Below are 21276 nucleotides of genomic sequence, written 5' to 3'. Positions count from 1 at the left end.
CACACATATATAAAGTTACCGCTTAGCATTCTTAAGAATCCAAATTAATGTTTATATATTTAACTATTGCCCAAAATCAACTTCTATATTGGAATATTCAAAACTTATTATAACTCTTATCTCATATTTTTACATACTAGTTTTTTTTCTTTTTCCATAAATAATTTATTGTCCCCAAATCAAATATTTCATCTTAAGTCAGAAACTTAAGTTAACACATCTCAAATAGATATAATCCCAACAATATAGGTCAATACTAATTGTTTTCCTTAATCCAATTCCATAAAAATCCGATAAGCACTACAAGAAACGTGTTGAACGAGATTTTTCGAGAAATTTTCCAAAAATGGAAGGTTTGGAGATAAACATATGAATTGAAAAAAATACATCGAGAGGATTCCAAAACAGTTGACATAATCGAATTTGGAATTTTCTACGAAAAGTTATGGGTTCTACGAAACTTTCCTAAAACGGAAATACGCGATTTCGGAAGCCTAAACGAAGGAATTTTGCGTTTTCGGATCATGCATCTCAATTTCGTTATGGATATTAATTGTTGGGTCGTTCCGGAGGGGACCGCATCGGCTCTTTGCATAATCTTGCCGATTTTTTTCCCTTTTTGGTAAAATTTTCCGAACTGGATTATGAACCTGACGGCTCTGATACCACTTAAATGTCACGCCCCACGACCGGGGTTAGTCGACATCGGCGTTGTTCATCAATCACACAATCGAAAAACCAGCCTCGTAGCACTGTATAAACCGAAACAAGTTTATTTCATAAATTCTCAAAAAGATACCAATGTCTTTACAACTGAAATAATTAATAAATGCGGAAACATCTCACAAAGAATTAAATTACGAAAATCTCGAAATAATTAAACATGGCTACTAATAATCTCGTGAATCACCAGCCCCAAAATTGTTCGGATTCCTCATCCTCAACCTGTTATTCCGATAAATCTGGGGAGGGGAGAGTAAGGGGTGAGTATTTTAGGAAATACTCAGCAAGTGAGGGCGTATCGAGCACACATAAAATATTTACTCCATTTTCAAAAACAGCACATAAATACATCATGCTTTTCGTAACGTAACATCATATTCATATCATAACAACACTGTGATTTTTTCACCTTCTATGGTTTACTGATATCAGTCCCTTAAGTTTTAATACTCTAAGGGGGCGAGTCCATAAAACGGTTCTCTCCCACCGTGAAGGGCCATATGTCGGAATTCCACCCATTTTCATTGAATCATCACAGTGCCAACACGTAAACGTACCAAAATTTAAAAACGTAGAGACAGAACGACGGTGCTCGACCGAATTTTCAAAAAACTAACACATGCATAAATCGAAAATTTAACCACTTAAAACAGCCCACTTACCTTAGACATGGAAGAAAACATGAAGCATTCGAAAATCATAGAAGAATCATGCAACTGACGCTTCGAAAACGCACAAGCACCATCGCACGAAAAATCAGTCGTCTTGAAAATTCATTGCACCTTATTGAACCTTTGGATCGGGCTCAAAACTTCACAGCATGTTTAAAAGTACATCAAAAAATTTATGAACGGTGTAGATCGGGTTTCGAAGTCGTTTTGTCCTGTTTATGGATGAAAAACCGTAGGTATATTGTTTCCCGCCTAGAATCGGAGCAGTTTTTTTACGAAGGCTATAAACGAAAAACTAACCGTTGGAAGCACATTCTGAACGGTGGAGATCGGATTTTGACTACTTGAGCGAGAGAAACGAATTTCTGAACTTGGACAGAATTTTGTTGACTCGTGCATAATTTTTGGAGAGGAATTTCGAAAATTGGAGAGGAAAACTCGAAATTTGATGTGTAAATGAGGTGTAAATTCTGAATGGGAGCTTATCCTATTTATAGGGAGGTGGCTGCTATCCTGATCATGTATTATCCTCGCGTTTGAACTTTTGAATCAAAATTTAAATTTAGGATAATTATCATATCTTATCTATCACATTATCCTTATCCAAATATCAATATCATCTCAAATCTTATATCTCTATCTGTTATAATCTTTTCGACTTTGAATTTATATATCAAAATTAACATGTTTATATCCAAAAATTTCTTATTTAATTTATTAGATAATGATATATTTATTATCTCAAGTTCAAAATATATGCACAATATTATCTTAAATATTGAGCTCAAAAATATTGTACATGATATAATTATCCACACAACTTTAGATAATCTTGCAATCTTACATCTTAAATAATGAGATAGATACCCAAAGATTGAATAATCCTAGCACATTTAAATTACAAAAATATTATCACGATTGAAAAATCTTGGGTTTTACAAGGAGGGTTATATTGTTGAAAGTTACTAATGGTTATTGGTTCCAGAAATTGTGGGTTATCTTTGAAAGGTTCAAGGCTTCAAGCCATTGACAATATCAATTTTAAGTACTTGTAGTATTATGATAATGGTTGCAAGACGTAGGCTGATTATTGGTTCCATTTTCCCTTCCCTTTTTTAAAGTCAAACCAGACTTCGCTATATTTACCACCAAAGACGAAGCTTTGAAGTATTTCTTTTGAGTATTGTTTATGAGAATGATCCTGAACTAAGTGTCATCCTATTTTCATCATTTTTTGTCAAATCCCCTTTAGGTTGTTCATCCACCCTGTTTCAAAGGAAATGAATATCATAAACATGTTTTTTTTTTCTCTTCGATTACACAGCAAATTGACAAGATTCTAGATAGATTGATATTAACATGGTAATAGAACTCTTTGGAAATTATATTTAGACTCTTGTAAGAATATCAAGAGAACTTATATAGTACAGTTACGAGTGTGCCCCTCTTTCATATTAGTATGAATAGTTATATACTTGATATCATCCAGTTCTTAGACACGAGCATAAATTTTATTGTCCGACTTAGTATGGGCTATATACTATTCATCAAGTTTAATTTACCTTTTCAATCAGCTTTGTCTGAAGTTTTTTTTTTCTGGATATATTGAAGTGCAGGATTTCATGTCTAAATTCCAATTTCTTATCTGGCCAATTTTATAACTGAAAAATGCTATGCCCTCACTGTTGTCTTGTTTTCATGGTTGAGGAATGAGCTGATCACGATTTCGATGACAATCCTGATAATCTAGTCTGCAACTGGGGTCATTTTTGCTTTATACTAGTAATCTGGTGTTTCACTAGATAAAATTATTTTTGGTGTCATTATTTCATTCTCAGGTTAATGGCTGGAATTTTAGATTTTTTTTCTTTTTTGGAATGTCCTTCGCAGCAAAGAGCAGACGCATGGCTCAATTTTTATGCCAAACTGACCTAGTGTATGTATTCCAGCTTCAAGCAGATTGGTTTCCACCTGGCGAAGCATCCATGAAACGGGCTTGCATTGAGAGATTGATTCTTGAGCTCCTTGAGACTTCTGAAGAATGTTCTTCGTCAAGTGAAAGTGAGACAAATCATTCACCTAATGCTCCGATGACTGCTAATTTCAATGAAAGTGAACATGAAATTGAGATGACTTTACTCCCAGCTGCACAAATAAGCAATATCCAATGCACGAGAAATTCAGGATTGAGTTTGAAGAATTTTTTTGAGCCAGGATATGTGTTAGGGTCATTTAATGGCGTGCATAAGTGCATTCTTCAGCTTTTGAACAGATATAGTCTATTGATGAGTTGAGAAGACCTGTTTCTTAGACCAAGGTACTTTAAGACACCATCAGTATTATCAGGTGGTTAGGTTTGTTGTTATTAACCTTGGAATATATTAACGCCATTTGAAATTTGGTGTATTGTGCTTTGTCTATCGAGAAATACATAGATATACATATTTGCGCATATTCGATATGCATTTTACTATAATTTATTTTGAGATGAAAAGTTTATGAATAGAAGGCTGCTATGTGTGTTTATGGATTTGGAAATTTGAGATTTATTCTTGAAAATAGGACCAAGCCATTATTGTAATGTTTTTTGGTTAGTACTTGGTATTTTTTGTTTTACCAATTACTGAGGTTCATCATCATTAATTTTCAGAAAAGGAGAAATGTTTTCTTTGGGACTAGGAATTGCTTGTTCCAAACTTCTCAATTTCAATTTTGCCTTACAATTTGGACCAATTTTTTTTATTGAAGATTTAAATGGGAGAGACAATCATGTACTTGCCACCTTACGTTCTGTTTATTTAGTTTTTTCCTATTATGAATTATGTTCTTGAGTATCGACCACTGCAAACAGATCTTTCCCTCTTAAGTCTTGTCTTGGGAACCAGTCTCTATTGCATTTGAAACACCGGATAAGAGCTTTCATGGTTATATTTTGTGTTGGTAAATGACTCTCTTAGGTCAGTTGCTCTCAAAACACTGAAGTTTTTCCCATGATCATTTGTGGTTTTTGACAAGAAGAGATAGAAGCTGGAAAGCATTTTGTGCATAGTGGAACCCTCCTTCCAGCATGCAGATGGATTGATCCCTGGAGCAAAACTCTTCTATAGAATTTAGAGAGCCTGATCATGAACCTATGACAGAGGATGCTGGCCCATCTTCTGCACCATCAAGCGGTAACTTTGATGATGTATCAGAAGTAGTTGCTGATGAAAAATGCCAATCTTTCGAAGCTGTTGGATCTTATGATGAACTAGATCGGCCGAAATGTATATTATCCAGAAATATTGATTGCTCAACTGTTCGCTTTACCTCGGTGTCAGGAGAATTGGTTGATACATCAGAGTCTTGTAGTCTAGTAGGGATTAGTGAACAAAATGAAGGCTCCTTGCTTTTGAAGAATTTACCAGAATTTTATGAAGAAACAAATCAAATACAAGGTAATGGTACATCATCTCTCGAAATCTTACCTTATGGCCCTCCTGCTCCTTGTGGCACAGTGAATGCTACAGAGCATTTCGGCCGATATCGAATTGTGAATTCCACCGATCAGGCATATCTTCTTACACTTGACACACCTATATCATTAACCGATAATGTTGATGGTGCATCACTTTCAAAAGCGTGTGAGTTTCATGCTGCAAAAAGAATGACGGTTTCCCATCCCAACCAAGCTGAGAAACTAAAATGTGATCTATCGAAGGACCTACGTTTGTGACTCATTTGGGGTAATTTGCTGCAATTTTGGTCATTTAAGATAGAAACTGCTTAGGCTACCAATGGCATTTGATGGGGTTCTATGCTAGTTCATGATCCTAGTGAATCTTAGGACACAACTAAAAGCTTCTCGATAGACCGAGCTTTATACATCTACATAGATTATTATGTCCATGACGAATTGATAATTTGTATCCGCGCATAGCGAACTTTATCGTCATCTTCTGCTTCTTTGCTCCGTGGTTTGTTCCACCGTTAGGTCTCTTCCATCATGTAATTATTATAGGGGCGTCGTTTTTAATCGTTTATATATCTGCCTATCATTTTTAGAAATTATTATGGAGCGGTTTGTTTTTTTTATCCCGTATATATGTGTTTGTGCATATACTTCCAACTATCCGTTTTCGTCCTTTTTGTTGAAATCGTTCCAATATCAGGATTGTGAAGGATCCAAGTGAATTGCCTTTTCCAACCAATATTTATCAACACGGTCTTAAATTTTTTTTTTTATCTGCAGCAATGTATCACGTCCAAAGAAATATAGGCCATTTTACGAACTTCACAGTATGCCACTTATGTCCATTACATAATCCCAAGCACTGAAATTCATGGATAAACATGCTTTCGAAAAAATTCTGTGTATCTTTAAATTTACTAGTAAAAACCGAGTGTTTTGCACATGACAACAGTTTGTGTTAGTGGCGAATTACTTATCTAATTGAATTAAAAATAGTTTCATATTGAATATTTTGAAAGTGCACGATGGTAAAACAAATATAGTTAACAGTGTTTGTGATGCGTTATTTCAAGAAACAAAAAATAAAACACCTTAGAAAAAAATTAAACACCTTGAATATATAGTGATGCATGGATGATATAGTATGAAGAGGTATAACAAGGTACTCTATTTCACTCTATTTAAGATCGGTTGGTTTGCTTAGACAGAAGATAATTAAACACATCACAAATCTTCTTCTAGTTTTCTAAACACCTCATAAATTTTCTTCTAGTTCTAACTGATGAAAACCTCAACTAGTGTTAACAGCTGAAGCTGTATCTTGACATTCAAAGTTCAGTGCACAACTGAATAAATCAATGCAGAATAAGTCCATTAGAACTTTGTGAACATGATGAAAAATAGTAGATCATAAAATAAAATACACAAAAATTGTTTCTAGAAGTTCGAATGTCAAAATTCTTATACTTTTCTCTTATTCTGTTTCCAAAAGGTATTCACTAAAACACTTTGGTTTTTACAGGTTCTGTAAATACTCACTTCAGTGGGACATAAACACTGACTATTGAAACTCTTAGCAACAACTTCACAAAATTTATACAGACCTCTGGACAGAAATTTTTTTGTTAGTTACAACAACTTACTCAAATGTTAAAATGTACTGAAATATAAGTGAATATGAATCGGAACATATTGATCTCTAAAAAAATTTGATATAGCTCTATGTGTGTTCTTCAAAATATTTTGAGCAGAGCTCTGAATGAATGACAGATAGTTGATCAAATAAGTGTCTAGAAAGTTTGATGAAGATAACAATGACCTTTTATAGATGATCTCCAATGTTCAATTTTAGCGGCTATAAATAAGTTGTATTATGACCATAATTGAATTTGTATAAGATGCCACGTGTCATTCGTCTTGTTCCAAAGATACTAAGCAACAATAAATGCTTATGACAGTGACAATCAACGACCAAAATATTTTTCTTTCAGAATAATAATCTGAACATTCTCTGAACAATGGATTTGCTGAAATAACTTGTTCATCAATTAAGAGAACAAATTCGATATCATAAATGGTTGTAGCATAAATCGATACCAAGTAGAAAATCAATAAAGGTTATTGTTTAAGTTCAGTGAAGGGTCTGCTGAACTAATGAGCTATTGAATTTGCTTGGCGTGATGAATTTTAATGTTTCTGATTTTGGTCAATTATTTAGGACACATCACCAAAACTTATAATTTCTTAACAATTTCCTCTTTTTTGGTGATACAAAAACTCAACAACTGAAAATATCCGAATGATTCATTTTATAAACCATCAAAACTCAAATGGATATAATGCATTTAAAAATAATTTCCTTCTAGGTTTGGATGGATGTCTCATCATTCTCTGGAATTTGATCTTTTTGGTGGTCTCTCTTCCATTTTTTGGCTTCAACCTCTTTGATAAACAAAAAAGTTCATAAAACTGAGAGATGAAAGAAGCCTTTAGATGATCAATCTTGTCGGAAATTAAATTCTGACTTGCAACAAGCACATTCTGTTTACCCAAAATAGAAGCATGAGATTCCATTAATTTCCTCTAAGAAGAACAAAAGATTTTTGAAGGATAAGAAGATCATTCTGATATGCTCAACCTGATATATGATTCTATTTTTTTTAAAGTTCCAAACTTGCTTGGTTGTCAGTGACACCATAATTGGTGTATTTGATCAGCAATTCAAGTGACGTCCCCAAGGCTTCAATATCTTCTAATTTGGACTTGACGGGAGAGATATCATGAAATTTAGGAGATAGATTTTCATTTCTGTCGTCCGTTCTCGCATAGCCTGAATGCTAGCAGCTTGTGCTTGTGCTATGTCATCCAGATGAATAAATATGGGGTCAGAAGAGGGACAAACATCAGCAAAAATCAGTGTAAATCAAGTATTGGGCTGAGGAACTACTGAATGAACAACCAAAGCTTGAACATGAAAAGTACTTGGAATTTCTTCATTCATAACATTTTCAGTAGCAGACACTTCTCCAGATGATTGAGGAGGAGAAAATACTGGAATAACGGGCACATCAATAGTATCTGGAAGTGGAGTTTCAACCTAAATGAGGTCGTCTAAAGACAGAGGAGGTGAAGCTGAAACCTGCTCACCAATGGCTTGATCCTGTGGAGGATCAACAATTATATGATCAGTGGAGATAGTCACTTGAGCAATGGAATTCATGACATCATCAACATTGGAAATAACTAAATCTCGAGATGAGAGGAGAGAGGAGGAATGCTTAGGTTGAGCAACAAAAATCGAGGAAGGTTGCAATAGTATTAGATGTAGTGTCTCTTGGAGAAGATCTTGCACTTTCCTCAACTGAATTTACATTGAAATCAACTTGAGGTCGATTCTTTTCAGAAGCTCTTACAGTAAACTTCGTTTCCATTATAGACACACTCATGACCAAAGTAGAGAGATCATTGTTGAGTTGTTATATAACTGCGACATCATGAAAGAGGACCAGACTCTAGTAATTAGTTGGCTTTGAGAGTAGTCAGAGTCTCGCTTAGCTTAGAAACTTCCAAAATTTCCAAGATATATGCACTTCTGGCATGGCGGTAGCAACAACATATGTCCTCTCCCGAGAGAACACCATGGCTCGAGCTTTACTGCTTTCCTCAACTTCTTCTTATTCTTCTAAAAAACAACAAGCCTTGTTATCGTACGAAATTTTACACAGTCATAATAGGTGATCTCGTGATCAACAAAAACATCGATTTCTTCCATGTGAATGTCAATATGGATTTGCATGGATGATTTCATAATTTTTTCCTTGACATTTTCTTCAGAAATAGAATCAAATATAATTTTCTACTTTGGCCATAACCATTTGGGCGTTTCAACCCTGATCGGTGGTTTTAGACAAAGGATCACGAATAACAAAGCCCTTAGGTTTTGGGACAAAGAGAACATGGGATGAAGATCTAGCCTTGATGGAACAATGGAAACAGGTTGTGTTGGAATTGGTGGTGCTGATTTAGTAGAAGAGAATACTTGAATTATAGGAATTGAAGAAGGAACAGATTCAACTATTGACATTGCTATATGCGATTAACGAATGAGCAATCTTCAAGATTTAATACTAGGAACAATCTCAAGGAATCTATGAGCAGGAAAAATTGTATGAGTAATTTAACCAACAATTACCTGTCGGCAATAGGTGAGGCCAAAAGTGGTAGACTCTATTTGATAATCTTTGTGGCAAAAACATGGGTTGTTTGACTAATAATTCAGAAGAACATGGACAAGGGGTTCTATAAATAGAGCTCCATCTCCTCATTCTGAAATCATTCTTTCTTCGAGTTTTCTCTCATTCTATAGCATTTAAGTGCTTAGTTCTATAATATTTGTGAGATGTTTGTTCTCATGTATTAAGAGAGTGCGTGTTCTCTTTGAAAACACAGTGAGTGGTTGTACATCGTAAAATATTATAGTGGAATTCTTTTCATCTTGCCTGTGGTTTTTTACCCTAATAATTTTTAGGGATTTTTCATGTAAATCTCGGTGCCCAATTTATTCTTTATTTTCATATTTATCATATCAAATTACCGCACGTGGGACCAACATTACCTACAACCTGGCAGATCGAGATTTCAGCCAAGCTTTAACATTGTATCAAAATTTCAAATAAAAGAGGTTGATGAAAGATGGTAATAAACCATATTCTATCGCCTATCAAATTTCATATGCTCCATCTAATACACACAACTCATAATTGTTTATTAGAAATAAGTTTATTGAAATACCAGAAATATTTGAAAAATTTGTTCAAGAAATTTATCCAGAAATAATCGAGTTTCTTTTAATACAATAAATAGATATCCAGCTCCAAGACAAACCGTTCTACAAAGAAATCAACGGTTTTGTGCATGTAACTTATGTTGATAATTAATCGGTTCAAAATAAGGTTATTATTTAATATAAGTACACATGCACTTGTGATAATAAATACTTGAGGATTATTCGATTTTACATGTTAATAGTAAATCGACTGAAATGAAGATTTATGGTTTGACATGTTCTTATTATCAATATTTGAATACTACATCAATGTATCACTTACAAATTAAAATTTCGTCGAAAGATAGAATATTAATGAAGTGTCCGATATCTTGAGATGAACATTTAGCTTTATTTAAATTTATTATTATGCACATGTGGATATTTATGTGAGGATGTTTTATTTGTTTATAGCTTCGGTTCAATTATGAATACTCCATCTAATATTAATGTCAAAATCAAATATATTCTTATATTAAAAAAATGAATCTTACTTCAAGTGATGGAAAATATAATATCTTGATAGTTTTTTGAGTAATTGATCTAAGACCTCGAAATAAAGATTGATATTCTACATCTTTGATGGATAATAACAATTTTTCTGAAAAAAGAGAGAGATGTGAAAGGAATCAAATTGCATGCGTGTCATGATCATAACGAGGGCCGTTACAGAATCATTCAAGGGCACTATGTCTAAAATGTTAGCCGAGGTTAAGGATTTCTTAAAGTTATTGAAAAAAATTGAGGTTTCTCAAGAATGAAAAAGAACAAACTTGTACGCTCTTGATAAATATATTTTTAATGAAGTATAAAAAAATTAAGAAACAGGCGGCCAAAATCCAAATTATACGTTAGAAAATAATCAAATTTATTTATTTAAAAAATAAAATTTATTACTGTAGGCCCACTATTTTTTTTTGGAAAATAGGCCAACTAATTAAAGATAAATATAAATAATATAATAATAATAATAAATAAAAAATCGTTCCATTTGAATTTTCGGACCTGGGGCGGCATTTCCTCAAATTCAAACCGTTTCTTCTTTTCATTTCTCTCCCCATCGAATTTCAAATCCAATCTCCGCCTCTCCGCCACCCATCGCTGCGCATTCTCTCTCCACCGGTGGTAACTTTCACTCACCTGAATACTTCCAAATTCTGGATCCCCCATTCTTCTGTTTGTAATTTGATTCTGAATTCGGGCTTCAGGTTTCTGGATAAGTAATTGTGATGGAGAACGGCGATTCATCGCAGAGTGTGAGGGTTTCTGTGAATATACGACCGCTAGTTACTCCGGAGCTACTAATGGGATGCACAGACTGCATCACAGTCTATCCGGCCCAGAAGCAGGTATTGAACTGGTTGATTACACTGATCTATACATGGAAAAATCTGGACATGTTATTCATTTCATATGTGCAGTCGTTGTGCTACATTGATTTGATTTATAACTGAGTTTTCTGCTCAATTTTATGTGCAAAAAGGTGCAAATTGGATCGCATGCCTTCACATTTGATCATTTATTTGGTAGCAAGGGAAGTCCATCTTCTTGCATATATGATGAATGTGTAGCGCCGCTGGTCGATGCGCTGTTTAGTGGCTACAATGGCACTGTACTTGCCTATGGTCAGGTAGCTTATTCACACGCGTAGTTTCAATTGAGTTATTTGTGATATTCAGTTAAAAACAATTAATTTCATAACAATGTTATCTTCTATTCTATGTTGCTAGACTGGGTCGGGGAAGACCTACACAATGGGCACCAATTATAATGGCGAAGGACACCAAGCTGGGGTTATTCCTAATGTGATGGATACAATTTTTAGAAAAATGGAAAGCATGAAGGAGTGTACCGAGTTTTTGGTTAGGGTATCCTTTATTGAGGTATAAGATTATAAATTGGGTGTATCATAAATATTATGTTTTGCGTCTGGAGTTGGTAACTTTTTGAGTTTAATCTTACAGATTTTTAAGGAAGAAGTATTTGACTTACTTGATCCGACTCCGGCTTTTTCAAAAGTTGAGACACCATACATGGCAAAGACCGTGGGTCCAGCAAGAGTTCCTATTCAAATTAGAGAGACTGTGAGTGGAGGGATCACACTGGCTGGTGTTACAGAGGCAGAGGTGAGGACAAAGGAAGAGATGGCTTCTTACCTGTTGCAGGGTTCATTATGCCGTGCCACTGGGAGCACAAACATGAATAGTCAATCAAGGTACTCTAATTTTTTTGGGAACATTTTTGTTAAGAAAACAAATTGTTCTGTCACCATGCCACACATATACGCACTTTTTTCATTTTTAGGAAATCTGAAGGGAAATGAAGTGCTTGGAATCAACCTGTAAAATTGATGGCACTTGCAGTGTTCGAGTTTTGTTGTTTGAACTTATAGAACAATTTATATAAAATCCTTCTCATACACCTACTTTTTGCTAGTCGATCACATGCAATTTTCACAATTTCCATGGAACAAAAGAAAATAGCTCGATCTTCAAGTGGAGATGATATTGGTGATGAAATTTTGATTGCCAAGCTTCATTTAGTAGACCTTGCGGGCTCCGAGCGTGCGAAGAGGACAGGTGCAGATGGTACACGATTGCGAGAAGGTAGTGCTTCATTTTGAGGGGAAGAGTTTTCAATTCTGTATGATAATTAGTTCTCTTATTATTATTTTTTTTGTATTATGTTTATTAATGTTCTTTTTTCCTTGAACAATAAATGATGTGGGGGTTAAGATTTGTGCATTTCAGTGTATTATGTGGATGGTTTCCCAAAAAGAGGGGTTTGTATCGCATAAGATTATTCCTTTCATATTTGTTTTGTATTGTTCACCCTTCGACATTCTTCTTGTTCAGATAATGAATTTTTTTATCTAAAACTTTTTCTTAATTCTTTTAATTTTGATGTTTCAAATTTATATTATATGTTTGTCAATGATTAGGAATTCACATCAACAAGGGGTTGTTGGCTCTAGGCAATGTCATCAGTGCTTTAGGTGATGACAAGAAACGAAAAGAAGGATGCCATGTACCTTACCGTGATAGCAAGTTAACTCGTATATTACAGGCAAGGATGTATTCGCTATTTCTGGATGTTTTCCTGTTATAATGGGAAAAGATACTTGCACAAGTATTTTATTGTCATGCACAAAATATGTTGTGGTCTTGCTATAGTCCTCAACTTAGAATGTCAAATGTTGTAATGTACATTTATTATCATTGAGTAAACAATTATCAGCTTTAGCTAAATCATTACCCTAAGTTCTGTTAGGCAATGATGAAAACACATATTTGCATTTTATGAGGTTAGATTTCCGGGCTACTTTAACTTTATTACCTTGATCAAACAAAACATCGAGGATATTTAGCTGATTCTTTTATCAGGGATACATGGCTGAATGATGCGGAGAAGCCAAAAACATAGAAGGTTCTCACATACAAAACAATAGTAGTAGAAATAGGTTGAATGGATTTAAAGCAGAACTGGTATTAATGATATAAATCTACCTGAAGATCTCCACCTTTCAAATGAAAATGGCGTAGTGTGAGTTTCTTATGTTAATTCGATTCCAATTTGCACTAATGCTGCTGAAAGTTGATCTTCTGTAATTTATTTTATTTTATTTGTTAGTCAAAATTTGTGGCGGGCTTGTATTTTTTTGATAAAGTTCCCCTTTATTTTATTTCCATAAACTTGATTATGATACTGAATAGTTTTTCGAGCTTTGCAGGATTCTCTCGGTGGAAATAGTAAAACAATAATGATTGGTATGCTCTTCATATGGTCTCTCTCTCGTGTGTATATATCTCTCTATGTGCTTACTAAATTATGATGGCCACACTATGTAATTAATAATATAACATTTTGTGAATTTTCAGATTGTTATAACAGTTTTTTTTTTTAAATGTTATAGCTTGTGTAAGCCCAGCTGACACGAATGCAGAGGAGACAATCAACACTTTAAAATATGCGAATCGGGCTCGTAACATTCAAAATAAAGCAATCGTAAGCTTCATCATTGATGTTAGCTTTTCGTTAGAATAGATCGCCCATGTATTCCATTGTAGTCCATTTATCAAAATAGATTTTTCATCATCACATGATAAGACTTATATGCCATGGTACTCCTTTTGTTTCTGTAAACTTGTAGATCAATCGTGATCCAATGGCAGCTCAAACGCAAATGATGCGAAATCAAATTGAACAGTTGCAGGCAGAGTTGCTTTACTTTCAAGGCGGCACCACCGCACCATCAGAAGAAATTAAAGTACAACAGAGATTCTTATTCTATGATTAATGTGTCCCATGCATGAACCCTATGTGTCATTATCAAGGGGGCACCACTCCACCATAAAAAAGGACTAACTTTGATTTCCCCGCCTCTTAGATATCTAAGTCTAATTGATATGTTTGTCTATGAAGTTTTGTTCTACATATATATAATCTTAACATGATCATCCCACAGTAGTAGTTGTAGTTTTGACTCTTGATTTTTACTCCATTTGCTGGGTCTACAGATTCTTAAGCATAAAATATCATTACTTGAGGCAAGTAAAACAGCTCTACAGGAGGAACTTCAGGACTGTCGAATTGGTTATGAGAATTTGTTGCAGCGTGCTATTGATGCTCAGGCAGAAAGGGATATACTTGTTTTGAAAATTGAATCAGCTCAACAAAATGGAAAACTTTTGGATGATACCAACACTAAATCAGATAAGGTTTGATTTTAATGTTATGTACTGTCATTTCTTTTATGTTACGATTTCTGAAATTGAGAAGTGTTCAATTCTTTCATCTTGCAGGACTTTGATATGATCAAAAGCTACGTCACTAAAATTCAAGAACTTGAGGGACAGTTGCTACGATTGCAAATTTTAGACGGTTCAAGACGCGGTGATAATCATGAGTATCTTTCTTTGGAAGATGATGGGACTCACGGAAGTTATTCATGCCTTTTTGATTCTGATTTACAAAATGTTGAAAAAGATGGTAAGCTATTATAAATTGTTGAGACATTCAAAATTTTTGGTGGCTTTGTTTTGACATCTTCTCCATGGTTTGAACAAGTGACACTAATACAATATATTTATGTAAATGCTAAGAATACTAACTTGGTTCGACCAACTGATATTTAGACAAAATAACCCATTTCATGCGGATAAAATGTGTTCTCCATACAATTCATGCAGGTGGGGCAGAAGTTGCACAAAAGGAGATTGATTATTCTTCTCTTCAACAAAAATTGGATACGGAGCTCAAGGAATTGGACAAGAGACTTGAAGAAAAGGAGGTAGACATTGTTTTGGAATTTTTCAGCATCCAAATTTGAGTGTTTAGGTTTATTGGAACCCCTATACTTAAGAAGATATTAACAAATAACATGAACATGATCAACAAATGGTAATCTCCAAAATAATTCCGTATAATCTAATGTACTTCCATTATGGAAATAAGTAGATGATAATTGTTGGAGCTTTTGTACCAATTTATCACTTCTGATCATTTTTAGAAATCTGAAATTTCATCTGTGTCTTGTACACACTTGCAAACATTATTAGACTCTAATCCACTCTTTTTTTAAGGCTGAAATGAAGCGTTTTACGGGCACTGATACCTCAGTTCTTAAGCTGCATTATGAGAAAAAAGTTAATGATTTGGAACTTGAAAAGAGGGCCTTACAGGTATTACTTTCTGCATCTATTACTTTTTTTTTTATGAAAGCGTGTATTACTTAAATTAAGCTGTGAATGAAACATGTACTTTCAAATACCATTGTGTATTGTAGAAAGAGATTGAAGGTTTGAGACAGAATCTCTCGGACATCTCATCCAATTCTGGCGACAGTGCTCAAAAGTTGAAGGAAGAATATCTTCAAAAGCTCAACATACTTGAGACACAGGTAAATAATCTTGAAAAACATGTTTATATTTATGTATATAATTTTTGTGGATGACTCCACTTTTCCTTTAGGTTGCCGAGTTGAAGAAAAAACAGGATGCCCAAGCTCAACTGCTGAGACAAAAACAAAAAAGCGACGAGGCTGCCAAAAGGTTGTTGGATGAGATTCAGAGGATAAAGACGCAAAAGGTTCTGCTTTGCTATGTGTCACTCTTGTATACAAAATTAGTAGTCATTTTTTTTTCACTTATGCTCCTCGTCATTTGAAGGTTCAATTACAACAAAAGATAAAGCAAGAATCGGAACAATTTAGACAGTGGAAAGCTACTCGTGAAAAGGAAGTACTTCAGGTACTTCTCTACTTCATTTTAGTTTTCTAAGATTCTCGAATTTTCAAATTGAATTACTTCAGCTTTCTTTTTCTAGCATTTTACTCAATAGGTTAATTGCATTCTGACTAATGACAGCATGACAAGTCTATATGTGCCAAACCCGCTTATGCTTTGCTGCATAACATTATCATCTTAAAAGGCTACCAATTCTTCACGTAACTTAACTTGTAACTTGGGATGTCTTTTTTGTAGTTAAAGAAAGAAGGAAGGAGGAATGAATATGAGATGCACAAGCTGTTGGCACTCAACCAAAGACAAAAATTGGTAATTTTTTGACAACACACAAACTTGGTAGTGATCATATCGGAGAGACCACACTAAGTGTGGGTTTTCAGGTGTTGCAACGAAAGACTGAAGAAGCTGCTATGGCTACCAAGCGCCTTAAAGATTTGGTGGATTCTCGTAAAGCATCACGGGAATTCCCAGGTTAAATTATTTTAAAGTAGTATTGCCATGTGTAATTTGTAATGCTTATGCTTTTTGTTATCTTGAATTATCTGATACATTTTAATATTTGTAGGTGCAATAAATAATAAGAATGGTTCTGGGATTCAGGTACCTATCTATCTTCACAGGAAGAGTTTGCTCGATGTTTGTCGTCGTCATTGATTAAATAATTCTTCACATATTACACTCGTTTCCTTGTTCATGGATCTATCTTCACTTTAGTCTAATTCCACATTCATTGTTTTTTGTTTAAGGCATTAGTACAAGCGATTGAACATGAACTTGAGGTTACTGTTCGAGTACATGAAGTTCGATCAGAGTATGAGCGACAAATGCAAGAGTAAGTCTAGCAACTCATTTTGGAATGGTTCTTTTATTTTGTATAATTTTTATCATGCTTCATCATTGTAAATATTCATATTACATGGTTTGGAGAGAGAACTAGTGAAAGTATGTTGTTAATGAAGTTCCTCTTGACATATGCCATCTGTGGGAGTGTGCCAATGGAAATGGCTTATATGCCATGCAATGCTAGACATATTCCAAATGTAGAATGCATCTTATGTTGCATACCGTATAACCGTAATCAAATAAATCATTCATTTCCATGTTATACGAGGAACATTATCCCTAAACTGTGTTTGAATAAGATGCAACCAATAAATGCATGGACATAAATACCTTTTTGTGGTATTATGTGGAACAATTTCGTTCTTTTGTGGCTATCTTTCATATTTCAATTAAATCCTAGGTGATGCAGTGTTTACTTTTTATCAAACCAATTGTATTTTGGTCCACCCCGTTTAATTTTTGTCACCATTTTCCCACGTTTTATAAATTGTGCATCTCTTTTATTTTATTTTGAATTTGTTCTTGATATACATGTGTGTATATGTGTGTGTGTGTATATATATATATTATATATATATAGGAGGGCAAAAATGGCTGAAGAAGTGGCAAGACTGAAGGAAGAAGCATTGATTGAGAAGACGAATTTAAGGTTGAATTTCCTCGCCTTAAATATTTTTGGTTGACCGCTATAATTTTTTTATATGAAGAAATTGCATCAAGTGCGGGGGGATTTTCACTAAAGCATTTGATTGTTTCTAACTTTCTATTGCAGTGAATGCCCTCAGACAATGTCTCCGGGTGCTCGAAATTCTAGAATTTTTGCTCTTGAGAATATGCTTGCTACTTCTTCAAGCACTCTTGTTTCCATGGCATCTCAATTATCAGAAGCAGAGGAGTGTGGGCGAGCATTTAGTGGTAGAGGAAGGTGGAACCAAATTCGTTCGCTGGTGGAAGCTAAGAATATTATGAATTATCTTTTTAACTTGGCATCGTCCTCCAGGTAATTGGCCCTTTAAGTGATGGAACAAGTCTAGAAAACCAAAACATCCATGTTTCCTTAATGGATGACATTCTACCTATGCTGAACAGATGCCAGCTGAGAGACATGGAAGTTGATTGCAGTGAGAAGGATACGGAGATCAAAGATATGAAGGAAAAAATAGTCAATTTGATCAGGCAGTTGGAATTAACAAAGGTTGAATTCGCACGCCAGGAGAATTTAATGGTAACTCATATTATGAAAGAATTGATTTTATTTCACCAGCCAACACCTCATATATAATGCTATTCATCGAACATATGCTAATTTATTGGGAAGTGCATTAATATAAATCATAAATTGGCGTCATATTAACACTGTAACATATAACACGACGATTATTTTTTAATTTTTAAATGGTTTTCGTGAAAAGAATAAATATAATCTTTATATTTGAAAATTAGTTTTGATGTTAAAATGTTGTAGTTTAATCCATTAACAATGTGATATATATTATGAATCTTCGATTATGTCAGAAAAACTGTATCTTTCCCGTTTTACATCCTAATTTTTTTGGAAATATTCGTGTTCTATATTATTGTACAATATTGAATGATGTCTAATATGACATTTCTAACATAAGGGATGTGCCTGGTTGGGACAATACGTGCCTACAAAAACATGTACAAATAATTGTGTTAGTGATCTTTCTTTCTTTTCTTTTTTTTCCCCAAATTTGAATCATTATAATTAATTTGAAAATAATATTAATTCACATTATAGTTTTAGAAAATTTTAATTATTCAATTAATATACAGAGTTTTAATTCAGTATTGATTAATTTTTATATAATATTTTTATGTGGAATTAAATATTTTTGTTGTACTGATATACAAACTTATTAAAAATAAGATAATTAAATGTATTTCAATTAAAATCTATCATTACATGAATTGTATTTAAAGTTACTTTATTAAGTTTTGTTGTCACTTTATTGATTTATTTACGGATACTGTTTAATTTATTATATGACTTGATTAATTATTTAAATAAACTAAACATTAAAATAATAAATGAATATATTAATAACTTTATAATTAGATTTGGATGAAATAAAAGAATTAATGTAAATAAAACGGTAACTTATAAAATCTTTATATTTTAATGTGATTTGAAGTAGATAATTTTGGGGACATTTTTTTTAAGAATAGGGATGAAATTGAGTTTGATGTAGAAGTTCCGTTTTGGTTCAAAAAATTGTGTTAAGTGGGAGATGATTTTAATAATTGTAATTCTTGATTGATCTTTTTATTATTATTATTATTTTTATCTTAGTTTCATTTCATTTGTGATTTTATTGCCTCCAAACTTAAAATTATGATGATGCTAAATGTCAGTAATTAAAATACTTCCGACAGAAATTGGCTTGGAAGAGACACTCCATAGAAAAGACGATGAACTTTGAAACAAGTCTGACTAATATTTGCAAAGGTCATGTGTATGATTTGCGGCCCAAGGTATGGTCTTGTTGGCATCAATACCCTTGCAACCATAATCCAACAACAATATTTTTTACTTTATAATTTCGTTACATAGTATTTTGCTTTATCAAGAATTGTTGAAGCTCCTCTTTTTTGAAAAACATTGGAGTATTTAACTTAATCTTTTCTTACAATTTACCTCTCATTTTTATTTGGCATTGATTCCAAGGGATTCCGGAGCTCCATGGTATTTGATAGTGGATTGAACAGACATGAGTTGTTGGAAGACATGGATACATCTGATGAATATGAACCAGAGGCTTCTGATCTGTTTACAGATGATGACAGTGTGTGGGAGTGTGCAAAGAGAAAACGACGACAAGCTAACAAGAGAAATTCGAAAAAAGACAATCCTTTAGAAACTTCCATGGATTTAGAAGAAAAGAATCCCGTGAGCTCAACAGAGCAAGTTTGTTGCTCTTGTACCAAAGGTTCTTTCTGCAAAACATCTAGATGTGAGTGTCGTGCTGCGAGGGGCAATTGTAACATGTCGTGCAGTTGTGAACCCACCAGATGTAGCAACAGGGAAGAAGTTTATGCAAAGGACTCAGTTCAAACTGAATTTCTTGAATCTGCCGGACATATTTCTGGGACAGATGATGCGGAACAAAATCATAGCCTTGCTTCTCAAGGTGCAAGGCTACTTCAGAATGCTTTATCTCAGAAGCCGGCCAACATGAAAGATGGAGGCCATACTAGGAAGCCATTATCCGACATCGGCAACAACATAGTAAGTAGTCTTCAAGTTACATAGTTAAAAAAATTATATTAATTTGACTTTTGTTGTCAAATGGTATAATACCATCGTTTTGAAGTTGCTGGCATTAAGTTCTAATTATATATCAAACCATGTCAAGTTGTTGAGTTTCCCCTCTTAACTTTCAGGCAATATCTGGGGCATCAAAACCCATGAACAGGAAAAAATGGCGTAAATCCCTTATTCAACTTGTCCCTGCTCCACCTCCTACATCCCTAGCACAGAATGTTGAAGCGCCAATGCAACCAAAAAATAATGATGAAATTGATATCCCATTGAAGTTACCAAGAGCAATGCGCTCGACTTTGACAAATACCAATCTTTTGAAGGAGAGGAACTTGGATCAAGTAAACGAATCGGTTGATAAAGACAGTTACCCTTCAACTATTGGAAGTCCAAGTCAGCAGGGAAGAACAAAGAATGGTAAAGAAAATGATGCACTGTAAGCTGTGGTACCTAATAATTTTATGATACTTGGAGTCTTCGACCAATCTTCTAATTTTTGGTGTTTCATGGATTCACGAAATCACAAGCCTTGTAGCCTTGTAGTTGGTGCATCTTTTTCCTGTCGACAAATGAGGGAATTTGTAGGAACACCTTGAGATATGGTTTAAGATGCTGTAATTTGTATCGTCTGGAATGTGAGCCAGTACATGCTTTGAACTAGTTTATTCAACTTTTGTCTCTCAAGTTTATTGGTTTACTTTATCATCAGTCATTCTTCCTGGTTTTTGACATTATCAATGACAATTGTTCATTATGTTGTCAAGTGATATGCGTTTTTTAAAATGTGTTTATTTTTTTTATGTGCGTGGAAATGTATGAATGATATCAATTAATAAAATTTTATTTGGAATATGAAATTTGAATGAATTTTTATGTTAGATTGACTGTTTAATGATTGATGTTGTAATATTTTAAGTTTTCTAATTAAAATAAAATTGTGTATATTTTAAAAAATTATCTTTCATTCTCTTTTATGTAATAAAACATAAAAGCAGTCATTTTTTTTAATAAATGGGAATCACTTATTATAATTTTGGATATTGTATTGCATTATGTTTTCGTAGTTGATTAAAATTATAAATAAAAAATCGAGTAAGATCATTTAAAATTAATCATTCAATCATAATATTGCTCAACAAATATGTGAATTTATTTCTAACTTATTTAGTAGCCTTAAATGACCCAAAAGAGCAAACATAACCTCACTATCTGTCTTGATGACTTAAAATTTCAAA

The 21276-nt window shown here is 33.7% G+C and overlaps 1 protein-coding gene across 2 annotated transcripts; it reads left to right on the top strand.

Moving 5' to 3' along the window:
* The first annotated feature begins 10685 nt into the window (after positions 1-10685).
* LOC140965697 (kinesin-like protein KIN-4C) lies at positions 10686-20725 on the top strand. 2 transcript variants are annotated; one of them, XM_073425853.1, is made up of 27 exons: positions 10686-10795; positions 10879-11019; positions 11154-11300; positions 11401-11553; positions 11635-11885; positions 12107-12276; positions 12612-12736; positions 13401-13437; positions 13584-13675; positions 13821-13937; positions 14188-14388; positions 14473-14659; positions 14860-14960; positions 15253-15351; positions 15456-15569; positions 15641-15757; positions 15838-15918; positions 16153-16224; positions 16296-16386; positions 16481-16515; positions 16662-16747; positions 17339-17407; positions 17531-17758; positions 17848-17983; positions 19156-19254; positions 19448-20008; positions 20164-20725. In XM_073425853.1, the coding sequence occupies exons 2-27, from the start codon at positions 10900-10902 to the stop codon at positions 20479-20481; spliced, it is 3807 nt and encodes a 1268-aa protein (XP_073281954.1). In that variant the 5' UTR covers positions 10686-10795; positions 10879-10899; the 3' UTR covers positions 20482-20725. The 2 variants fall into 2 exon arrangements, with proteins under 2 accessions (XP_073281954.1, XP_073281947.1); XM_073425846.1 differs by having other exon boundaries at positions 10686-11019.
* The last annotated feature ends 551 nt before the right edge of the window (positions 20726-21276 follow it).

Source organism: Primulina huaijiensis, chromosome 2 (genome assembly GCF_012295235.1).
Source record: "Primulina huaijiensis isolate GDHJ02 chromosome 2, ASM1229523v2, whole genome shotgun sequence".
NCBI lineage: Eukaryota > Viridiplantae > Streptophyta > Magnoliopsida > Lamiales > Gesneriaceae > Primulina > Primulina huaijiensis.
The sequence above is the reverse complement of the archived record's forward strand: the minus strand, read 5'-3'. Positions and strand labels throughout refer to the sequence as shown.